The 12,390-nt window shown below is 33.4% G+C and overlaps 1 protein-coding gene across 1 annotated transcript in view; it reads left to right on the plus strand.

Annotated features, from left to right (window-relative positions):
- Window positions 1-3,384: 3,384 nt before the first annotated feature.
- Window positions 3,385-12,390, plus strand: part of MS3_00006934 (uncharacterized protein) — a gene marked incomplete at its 5' end in the record, with an annotated part of 44,974 nt that continues 35,968 nt past the window's right edge. The window contains 7 exons of the mRNA XM_012940458.3: window positions 3,385-3,636; window positions 3,672-3,906; window positions 3,940-4,026; window positions 4,476-4,563; window positions 7,613-7,691; window positions 7,910-7,991; window positions 10,385-10,470. Of these exons, the coding sequence (XP_012795912.2) occupies window positions 3,385-3,636; window positions 3,672-3,906; window positions 3,940-4,026; window positions 4,476-4,563; window positions 7,613-7,691; window positions 7,910-7,991; window positions 10,385-10,470 (909 nt within the window). The remainder of the gene's footprint in view (window positions 3,637-3,671; window positions 3,907-3,939; window positions 4,027-4,475; window positions 4,564-7,612; window positions 7,692-7,909; window positions 7,992-10,384; window positions 10,471-12,390) is intronic.

The raw sequence follows: 12,390 nt of genomic DNA on the forward strand, positions 1-12,390 counted from the left end.
CAACTGGTGGAACAGTACAATAATTATATCTGGCATCTCTCATTTGTCAATGACTTATTAGGTTTTCTGCACTACTATCTACCCCTCGTAAATAAATCAAGTCAAAAGTGATCTACAGTTTGGTCACATTGGTTTTTACAGAGTAGGAAGAGCAAGTGGAGCTCGGGTGTATATTGCTGAAACGGAAAATCATTCCGCCTTCCGGCCAAGGAAAGTGGGAAATATTATCTCTTGGTAAAATAAGTAAAAACATACTTCACGTTTCGAGATATAATGTATTTGTTATAAGTGCAGCTTATTGAATGATCTTAATACCTCCTGATAACTTTGGCTGCTACATATTCAAAACCATTAATTTTTTCTAAATGAATTGATTTCAAATAAAAATATCTTAACCCCGAGATAAAGATCCAACCAAACAAGCTTACATTCCGCAACCCGAATAGACACAGAACCAAAAATGTCACAGTTCAAATAAGTCAGCTCAACGTCCAAGTCGGTGTGGTTTACATTTTGTATATCATCCGGTTAAAAAGTAGACACTCGTACTTCCCATAGATGAATTTAAGATACAATGGTAAGATTTGGTACGGTTAAAGATACAAAGATTATACATATATATAATGCGAAGTACTTCAACAAATTACGCTCCTAGGTTATACAACCTAACTGCTTATTCCATAGCATGTAACATGGTCAAGGTCTCGATATATACATCAATTAGTTTCTCAAAAACAGAAAATACCACTTCAATAAACAAGTGTATTGCTGATGAACAAGTTGGCTATGAATCGAACAACTTAATCCATTTAACCATCATCAACACAGATTCAAATATTTTTTAGAGTCATCTTAAACCAAACTAATTCCAATTGTCTCCAAATACTTCTTTGGAAAGCCCCTAAGGCCGAAGAGTTTGATCGCTTTCACTATGAAATAATCCGCTACGAAAGTATCAACCACTTTCAAGTGCAAAATTCTTATTTTTGAGTATTGAAACACAAAATATCTTTCATGTTTTATTGTAATGAGTTCAAATAGTTGACTTTCAGTGATAGTAACGGATGAACACGTTCCCCCACTTTGTCAGATGTTGCTCCAAATCATGCGAAATAGTTCAAGGATGCTAATTACAATCCAGGAAGCAAAGAATACTGCACAGTCGCCCGTTTCAAACTCAACCTTGTAGCTTGTAGTGTAGATTAAATCATCTTCATCATAAAAAACGTAACGAAAGTGAACCTGTTAGCCTGTAAAGCAAAAAAGTATAACAATAAAAGTCCTTGACATAAAATAGTTAATAAATACTATTGACTACCATCTTAAATATTTCGCCAAAGGTACCTAGATAATCACAAGGATAATGATAAATTTATGGCAAGGAATGGCGAACAGTCATAAACTAGGAGTAAACGGACGTTGACTGACCTGGATAGTGAATTACCAAATGTAAAAAGCGTTTCACAACTGAATTCCTGATCAATGGAGAAAACGCTTGCTTGAGATCATAAACCTGTTGTATCAGTGAAATTTCACTAGATACTAGTCACATCATCCGGCAGTCGGGCTGTGAAATTATATTCTAATTCGATTTTAATATATCTATGTTGCTGTTATGATAGACATGATCCCAAAATTGTAGATTTGTCGTGATTAGACAACCTAATCTATAGGACCTTACTTGCAAGTCATAACGTTGCATATACTGATTCGTTTTACGTGGCTATCAGCAGTGTGATGTTTAGTACTGCTGAAAAACACATTTCGACTGAAGACAAAATAATGTACTTAATGAGGGAAGGTATGAGTTTTGTAGAATGATGACGCCAGCAAGGCTGAGTCATGCCACATCGATAAATTGCCCCAGCGTTCACCATCTTTGACCTCCTCTAAGTGTCTCATGTTGAATGTAAACCTTCTCAGTAGATTTATGTTTGGCTTCAAAGGTCATGAGGCTCTGAATCAATGGCAATAAAGTGTCTTTGAATATTGTATAGCTCAACGATTGTCGTCACGATCAAGGACAACCAACGCACGTCAGTTAGTTGCACACCGTAGACTATACCATGTAGCGGTGGTCGCGCTATGTTTATTGTACCTACTCTTACATGAAAAATATGAGCGATGTGAAGAATTATTTTGTTTCAGTTCTGAAGAATATTATGTAGGTTTCACTACTAAATATAAATACACCAAACAAATGGTGGTGTGTTGTTTTAACAATCTCGTACTTATTTGGCAACACATCAATAACAAAATTAAAATAAACTTTGACATGACTTTGCACTATCAGAAAATAACCACAGATAATCACACAAGCATAATAACAAGAAAGTCTGTTGAGTTTAAAAAATTTGGGAAGCAAGATGGTAACTAGGTAGAAGTCGTGGTAACTTTCGAAGCTGCACAAACGTTTTTCATAGTGAATATAACGACCGAACTGTCAATATTCGTTCAAACACAGGACTAACGAACCAAAATTTATTAGATCAAACCAGACTACGTTTTTCTGTATAGCGAAAGAAACGTTTCTGAGTTACTCCTATTAAGTTATATCAAAGCACAAACGCTGTGCTCAATTTAAACGGTTCTAATTTAGTTACTATTACAAATTATATCAAAATACAAAATACCTCAAACGGTACAGCCTGTGCTATACAGTCAAAAGTTTATCTAACACAAATTAGCTTGCTAAACAACAAAAGAACTAGTTAATAGAAAAGAGTCCAATAAATGAGAATTAGTAAAAATATTCTAACTACATGGGATCACTTTTAAGGCTATTGCTACATATATGGTTTCGGTTTTGTAAGCTGACGGTAAGTTTCATGGACTTCTATGGACGACTTTATAAGCTGAATTCTTATGAACTGAGCGACCAAAAATACGAGACAGACAAAAATGTAGAGTCTCCTGATGTTTTTTCTGTTGTCTTACCAACGATGAGTGTTGGTATTCAAGATAAAATTATTCATTTGTTTGTTGAACGGTGAATACAATTGACTATGCAAAAGTAGTTGGAGTCATAAATATACAGCGGAGTCACACAATCTATCTTTTTTTGATTAACTCACTATCGGCTATGTCTGAGGTATACATATGTCGAAATAGTATTTAGCTGCTTTCAGCTGAAATTTTAAAAATAATGGCTGTTTCCGTATGATCGATATTATTTCAGAATTGTTTGCAAACATATAATTCGTTGCAAACTTTGATGAAAATTCATGTTCACGCTCACAATGCTACATCACAGTATTTCTGAACATCATCCCTCGTGGTTGGACAAATGAACAACAAGTTACTATTACTAACAGTTCAGGTGAAGTGTGCTTTAAATAGTTTAACCTAAAAAATAAAACAACTCTACATTTTAAATGAACCAATATGTTCACAAACACTCTTTGGTTCATTTTTACACATTTTTTAATTATTGAGGATTTTATTCGTTTGTATGAACCAACATCATGCACTTTACTCATTACTCTAAAGGCGGTTACCTTGAGTGTTTTCCGTAAGATGGAGTATGGGTACACAGTCTATCCAGATGAATACTTTCCTTCTGCTCAAGAAGAAGAAGAGGAGGAGTGGGATCGTCAAGCATATTTGGATCCAATGTGGGAAATACAGCAGAAAAAGGTACTTCTCAAAATCTGTTATTACATTCTTTTCAGACTTTCACAGCATGGTGCAATTCATATTTGAGAAAAGTGAAATGCTCAATTGAAAATATTGAGGAAGATTTCACTGACGGGCTTAAGCTTATTCAACTGTTAGAGACTTTATCTGAGGAGCCGTTACCCAAACCCGATAGAGGAAAAATGCGTTTTCACAAACTCGCGAATGTTAATAAGGCATTAGAATATATAGAAAGTAAAGGCGTTCAGCTAGTTTCTATTGGCGCTGAAGGTATTGAATCTTTTCAGTGAATTTTATTGCTAGAAATCGTTGATGGGAATATAAAGATGACTCTTGGGATGATATGGACAATAATTTTACGGTTTTGTATCCAAGATATTACCGTCGAAGGTAAGGATTTCACAATGTGATCCCCCTTGTTTTTATTTCTCTTTTAGTGGTGTTTTTGCAAGCGATCCTTTTATGCTGTGCAAATATAAATAAGGTGTATTAGCGCCTGGTTTCTTACATAAGATGCAGAATGTTGATATAGGTTTATTTCTCGCTAAACAATTACCCATTAGTTAGTCAGTGATCCCTTGGAAAGAACTGGTTAGCTAATTTTCTACTCGTTTGATCTACTTTGTATATTCTGTTAACTCTCAAAAACCCTTTCTTCTCGGATAATATATGACCCAAATTTGTATACTCCATTTGAACTAATATAAATATAGGAAGGTTATTTAACCTGTTAAACTGTATGAATCTTTTTTTGCCGAAGATAAACCATTTTTAGTGAGTTTCAAACTGATTCGTGTGAAGAAATAAATAAAACTTCAAACAATTTTTTTTCATTTTAGAAATGTCAGCTAAAGAAGGTCTTTTATTGTGGTGCCAGCGCAAGACTGCTCCCTATAAAAATGTAAACGTACAAAATTTTCACATGAGGTTAGTTTGTTCTTGAGAATTACTATCTACGTTATTACACTTCTTTCAAATTTTTGTAATTTGGTGTTTATAGGAAAAAGTCAAGGTCAAATTGCTGGTTCTTGCACGACTATGAAACGAAGTTAGTGTATACATGAGTGAGTCGTTCAATGGTTGAAAGCAGTTATTAGAAAACTACCTATCGCGCTCAACTACCTAACGTTTCCATACAATTTATTCAGTGTTGTGTCACTTAGATTTCTGACCATCGAACAGGTGACATTTGACCATTTTCGAATGACTGAGTAAACAATATTTTGGTCACTACTCAGTATTCAATCAATAGTAAAGAGAACAGATACATTTTCCCGCCAGATTTTTTAAACCTCATGTCCAGGAAATTGCTTTATTGTTAGGCTGTGACCGACTTTTTGTCTCCATTTACTAGTTGTTTATTTTCTTTATTAAGTAAATGTAAGTGCAGATCGAAGATTTGGATCATCATATTTTATCACTCAAAAAGAAAAATTGATTGAATTTCATCAATCCATGGGATTACATCTTGGGATTTCCAGGTAGCTTATGATTATATGCATACATCGTCATGTATTTGTTGAGCTACTGTCTAAAGGACACAAGATAGTTTTAAAATATAGCTTGAACATAGTAATTACTGCAGGTGGTTATTCTTTCTTGTCCATTTCGCTCGATTTTAAGAGCTCTGAGTCTTTTCGTTGACAAATATCCGAAAAGTGGTAATTTTCAAAGATTTATAAAATAATTACAACAACTAGCTACCGTTGTAAGCTATCTTTGCGTTTCGGCTTGTGAGCTTAGTTGTTTTAAGACTAGCTTTTGTGTTGTTAGACGTTTTGTTAATAAAAACACTTTCTGCCACATCTCCCGCCATAAACATGCATTCCACTAGAAAACTACGGCTTTTTCGATAGTCATTACAATTCATGTTAATCGCATTATTTGGCTCCATCATTTAGTCATTCAGACATACTGTGAATGTGAATTTCGCATTTCTCAGTATACTACCCGACCGAAGCTGCCACCTTGACGCGGTGGTCGGGCTTGCCTATCGTGATGACCCAACTGATCTGCACTGTTCCGTTCAGTCGGACAGCGCACAAACGACTTTCTACTGGTACCCACTCTAAGAGAGCTAGTTCTGCCCTAGGACTCAATGCTATACCTACGCCGGCGAGGCCACGGGAAGCAGAATCAGGGCTTCCAGTTATACGACGTGTGAATCTAGTCGGTTCTTTATTTTGACATGGTGAGGTCAAATGGATGACGCTACTCGGATCCTGCATGCGCGTTTCGGAGACGCAGCACACATCGATGGCGCGGGATTCTAAATTCCTGGCTAAAGAAGCCTGCTGTCCTATTTGGCACAGTGTTCGGACGTTAAAAGCTCCCACGTGTAGTTTAGAGCGTGGTTTCCCACGACCGCGAGATGATAGCAACCGATGGTTAGAGACCCTGAATGACATGGCTCAAAATCGTTTGCAATGGCGCAGGTGCATCGATTCTTTGTGTTCTCTCAAATTCTAATCTTCTGAATTCTTCATGTCCCTTTCTTTTTTCTCTTTCCAAATTTATTTCACTGGATTATACTCCTTGAATAACATCTTCAAACCCTAATTTTCTGATTACAGCTTATAACTTTACTACATCTAGCACTACGGGATTTGAATCGACCACTGTATCTCTGTGCTAATGTGGTGTGGCAACTCGAACTGATGTACATACGTACGAAGTTCTACGTTGTTACCGACCGATCGATCGACCTCGATATGCTACGATTAACGAAATTCCGAGCTGCCTCTTGCTCTTAATTAATCTCGAATAATAAGAAATTCTCAAACAAAACTAATTAGCTTTTCCAAAATATTTTCCTGTTGTGAAGATAAAACAGAAATGTATGGGAAAATATTGACATCATTATTTAATTTTCTGTTTTTTTATAGTTGACTGAATAAAAGTCGGCACGCAAATGCTAGAAAAATACTTCTCTGTATTTGCTAACTGTCTTAAGTGGTGTAAATATTTTGTACCTTGTTACATTTTGAAAACAGATGATTTTTGAATTTATTTGGCTTTATGTATAAATAAGCAGATATATAGTCAAAGTCAGTTTTGATAACTATTCTGTGCAGTAAATCCAAGAGAGTTTCTAGAAATGCTGTTGCCACACGATAGAAAAATAATTTGTGTCGGTGGAGAATTTTGTTTTTGTTATTATGGTCATAGTTTTCTCTTACTGATAGCTTTGTAATTGACTTACTACCTTAAGAAAATTTGAAGTGAAAGTCCATAAATTATAAACATTGTTAAGGATTCCTGATCATTTCATTGGCTTCATTTATTAGCTGGGCTTAAGTAGTTTAAATTACCTTCATTGGAGAAACCTATTCATATTTGGACCACATTTTAACATTTTGAAGATTCGATTAGCGTGTTTTACATACTAACTAGTAGTTATCGAAGCCATTTTGTAATGGTTGATTTATCAGTTATGAAATTCAGCACTGCAGTTAGCTTACATACCAAGTTATATCAATTTTAAACTTTGAGAAAATAAATAATTTCTCTGGTGCAGACCACAAAATTAGTCTGTAGGCTACCCTCCTATTATCTTGTAGGTAAGTTCAATGATCTTATTTCATGCAATTGAATCTATAAGAGTTGGTAAGTGTACACTGTTGTCAGCTTTAAACCGGGATGAAAAAGCTGTTCAGTGTTTTGCAATTTTTATCAAATCGTCTGGTAGTTGATATAACTAATCACTAAAGGTTATTGGAATAGCTCAATCCCATGAAATTACGTGCTGAAATACAATATTTTATTAAACAAAGATTTAATATTTGTATTCTTTAATGTCACTAGCCCCGCTTGTATGATTCAGATATGAACTAGTTAATTATACTCTATATCGTCCGCAAAAAAGAATCGTTAGAGATTAATCAGAAAGCCGCTAATAATTCTACTTGTTATCGAAAAAGATTGAATAAGTTTCTTTGTTTTAACTTCCAAATGCATGAATGTATACATAATATAGTTGGAAAGATGGTTTGGCATTCTGTGCTCTAATACATCGTCATCGACCAGACCTGATTGACTATTCAAAACTCTCAAAAGTAAGTTGCTAGCTTGTTAAAACTTGCATGCCGAAAACAATAATGCATGATTCTTTGACTTTTACCAACGAATGGAAATGAATATTAATCATGAATAAATAACGCATCCAGTTCTCAGTGAACAAACTGTTTTGTATATTTTGTACTTTGTCATATAATTTGAAGAGATGTACATTACCTTGTGGTGTAACTAATGAATTACGATTTTTGTCTTCTAGGACAATCCAATACAGAATTTAAATTATGCTTTTGATGTAGCTGAAAAGCACTTGGATATCCCAAGAATGTTGGATGCTGAAGGTAGGTAAACTTATAATTAATCGTTTAAATTTACTTGTACATCAATGTTTATTGTATATGATGATGTTTTAGTAAACTTTGTGAACTGCTGGTCATTACAACACGTTTTTATTTCCTATAAAATATTTTTTAAAAAGTAAATCACTAGCCAAATGCAAAAATATCTTTATTACTAAAGAGGGTTTCGGAGGTTGTTGAATTTCATGTTTAACACCACAAACTGATTTTAATTAGACAACCATAAGAGATCAGGCAGTGCATAGGTTGAAGTTAGACATGTAAACTATTGGATGCTAAGTCAGTGGTTCAAAGAATAAGTACTCATAGTGGGACCACTGATGGAGTCGTGGCTGTCAACTACATGATATTATCTTTCCAGTAATTCAGATTCAAATAATTTAAATGTTCGCTTTTATCAAACTCACCATATTATGTGATTATTGTTCAATGTCACTGGTGGGGATCCGCCTAACTCTTGGCTTGATTAATCATACATATTATGGCTACTAACTAAATACCCAAGTATCCATCTCAGAGCGAATCACTGATGGACATTGGATTGTGTCTTATTAAAACAATTGTTTAGCTGGTACCTGTGATGACAGAAATCATCGATATGAATAACTTATTGTAGACCAACTTGTTGAAATGAATGACCCATGAACTATTTTATTCAAAAATATGTATTCAGAGAATTATGGGATGATTGAAATAGAATCGTTCGTTGTGCTATGCTTTTTATGAGTCCTTAAAATTTCCACTTAAGTAACATGATCTATTCGAATAAATAAGTGGAAATAAGAAAAGATAGTTATAATTATTTGCTAGTTCTGATATTTTCATGAAATTTATATTTGATCGGAGTGTTTGAAATTGAATCATCTGGCAAATCTATGTAGTTCTGTTTCGAGATTACGCTTAGTTTGTGAACGACGCTAAATTCGGTGGCAGTCGCGCGATTCCTCACTTACTGATATGTCTGACACAATTACCTTTGACCAAACCCATACATTTATGCTTCTAATACTTTCGTTTTGTTGCACTACTGACGAAATCATATGCTTACTTCACGTAAGTATTGTACAATAACAGAAACTGCTTTAATATGAGAAACGGTATCTTATTCGGTATCAGTAGTAACGATGCAACCATATTCAATTCATGGTTATAACATTTGACAAAACAGATAGCTTGAATCATTTAAAAAATATCTGTTGTATTCTATAAAAGACTAGTATTTGAACGAAGAATATTCTATTCGATAAACTCTCTTCAGGTTCTACAATTATATATCCAAATTAATAATCCGAAAAGTGGTCAGGTTAAGGGCAAAGTAAATCGTTTAAAGCATGTGAATTTAGGATTGTGATAAACAAAATAAAGAGAATTTATCGAAAAGAATAAACTTCGTTCAAATACTAGTCTTTTTGTATTCTATAAAGTTAAATTTCCCTTACCAACAAGTTGTTTACAACAAACAATGCTTCGTTACAATATTTAGCATTTCACTGAAGCGAATATTGAGTAAACAACTATAACAGATTTTTTCCAAACATACGTTAAGCCATCTTCACAAGATAAATTTATAAAGGCAAAATTGATAGTTGTAGTCTAACTAGTCCGTTTAACATGTCTTACATAGATCGCAAAATCCGTGATTTATTTTGTATTTTCGATAAGCGAGTTCTTTCTGTAGAGGTTGGAATAGAGATTTTGCTCATTTGATTATAATCAATTTTACCAGTGTATCTTTTATTCAGTAAATAGATAGTGAGGTAAAATTGATAGTCTGATGTGCATTGAGTCAATCAGTATGAAAGAATATCGATAACTGAAAAGTGTCAGCATGGACTGATATATTTATTTAAAGATGAACTCAATATATATAAACGACGTTCAAACACTCTGTGAACACCTTACCTTTAAACCTCTGACTCGGCGTCAAATGTTATACACATCCAGCTTCAACCGATCCGCCATATTGTAAGACAATCTTTTATTGTCCCAATGAGTAGAAAAATTAGATTTTCTACTCATTGGGATATTACAAATATACTATTTATTTATAACAATCTACCCAATGCTCAATTTATTCGAAATTATGAAATCATACCATATAACTGATTGATTATTGACGTGAACCCCCAGCCGAACTAATAATAGGATTTTTCATAACAAAATAACACACTCCAAATATTAATCACAAGAATAAACACTTAAAAGTCACTTAAATAAATGACTGGGACCATAGGTCAATCACTCTCCAATGGAATTAATACCTAATTATCAGATTTAATTTTTCCCCGTCAAATCACATACAGAAAACGTTTTCCCAATATTTCTCTTTTAGATTATTACCAGCCACTTAGACTATTCTTTTGCTTTTTTTCTAGACATGGTAAATACAGTGAGACCAGATGAAAGGTCTGTTATGACTTACGTTTCAGCTTATTATCATGCATTTGCAGGTGCACAAAAGGTAAGTAGAGATGCACACTCTATGGAAGTAAACACAGTATACAAATATTTCGTGAAATATATATCAAACTTTGATATATAATTGCCAAATGTATGTATGTATTGATAAAATTACAGTTTAGAAATGAGAAATAAACCACATCACAAAGCTATGTACCGAACTGGTAATTTGTGATTTCAACTTCAATCACTATAAATGAGACTACTTCTATCCTATTCCTTACAGTTAGATAACTAGGCAGACAAGTTCAAACTTGTCTGAAAGCTTTACTGATAGAGACTTAAGAAGAACTGATTTATATTTAAGTTTATTTCATTGTATATTAATTGCATTTGGTGACTTTGCAAACGAATTCGGTAAACTGAATATATAATGCTTGAATGGAATTCACAGTAGATTGATTAGTATAAATGAAGGCACTTTAAAGGTCAAATGATTGAAAATCACTTAAAATCGGCATGAGAATTCTAAGATTGGTTTCTTCCTCAAACTTTATATTTGAAAATTTCACACCCCCAAAAATTCGACAGACAGGTATCATTACCAAGGTTTGACATGATAATTTCGAATAAATTTGATAGTTTTTATGGATCATAATGTGGAGATAATTTTTGTTACGGAATGATGTCAGCTAGAATAAAAAGGAGCAATAAATAGATATTTTGTTTGAGCACGAGACTGCCAAGCACCGCGCACTCATCTTTCATGGACTGAAATGAAAGTTTTCAGATATTATCCATTACTAAGGTATTCTAAGCTAAGATGATATAGTCATCTATCACTTTCTAGCTTTGAATGAATCTCAGGCTCCTCCCAGTCCATGATACAAGGTACTGGAATATGAAGCTAGTTCTTTAAAACTATCTATTTATTAAATGTTTCTTCAATCCTCCCTCCATATTGCTTCAAATATTTGGTCGTAGGTATTTGAGCAATCACATCCTTATAATCTAAATATTCTCAGTATATAAAGTTTAAAACTATATCTGAAAGGAATAAACGATTTTAAGGCAGATGGTAACAAGAAGGACTATTATAATATTTGCATAATTTTGTTATGAACAAAATCTTCAAGTAAACTTTTCATTGGTGACCAGATTTTGTCTAATATCCATGGATCTTATTGTTATTTACCAACTTAAGTAGAAGGTTTTCAGTTTTTAACCACTCCATAACCCATTCACATAGTTTTATATATTCAACTATGCATGGTGATAACAGAGCGTTCAAAAAAGAACACTAATTACCAAATGGAATATTGAATAAATACTTATATACAAACTTAGATAGAGAGAAATACTAAAAAATATTTACGGAAACATATGTTTCTATATCCATTATCTGATTACTAATTTTATGAATACGAATGATTAGTTATATGATTCATAAAATTAGATTAGGTAAAATTAGTCACGCCTTATAAACATTTATTTGCACAATAACTTTGGTTAACATTCAAACAGAACAGTTAGACTTATAATGATAAGAATATTTGGTAGTTATTGACTGCATGAATTCAGAATGCTAGTATTTTATAGTTAAGTCCGTCGACCGTTAATAATATGAAACGAATTATTCCATACAGTTTACATCAGCACTACCAAAGGAATTTAACATAATGTAAAACAAAATATTTGCCGAAATAATAATCATAATATCAATGATAGTAAAAAGTAAACAGACAAATATATACCCCTACCACCTAAGGTGATCATAGTCTGCATTTTCAAAAATTGACATACTATTCCTATGTAATATTCTGTATTTAACCGTATCAACCTCTAGTTCATTGTAACATATATTCAAGCAATACCTTGAAGACACCTTTTATCTAATAATAGAGACTCCTCTTTAAATGTTAATATTTTGCAATCATGATACAAAGTCCAGAACAAAATATTATCCATTATGGTTACTCTT

The sequence above is a fragment of the Schistosoma haematobium genome, chromosome 1 (assembly GCF_000699445.3).
Source record: "Schistosoma haematobium chromosome 1, whole genome shotgun sequence".
NCBI lineage: Eukaryota > Metazoa > Platyhelminthes > Trematoda > Strigeidida > Schistosomatidae > Schistosoma > Schistosoma haematobium.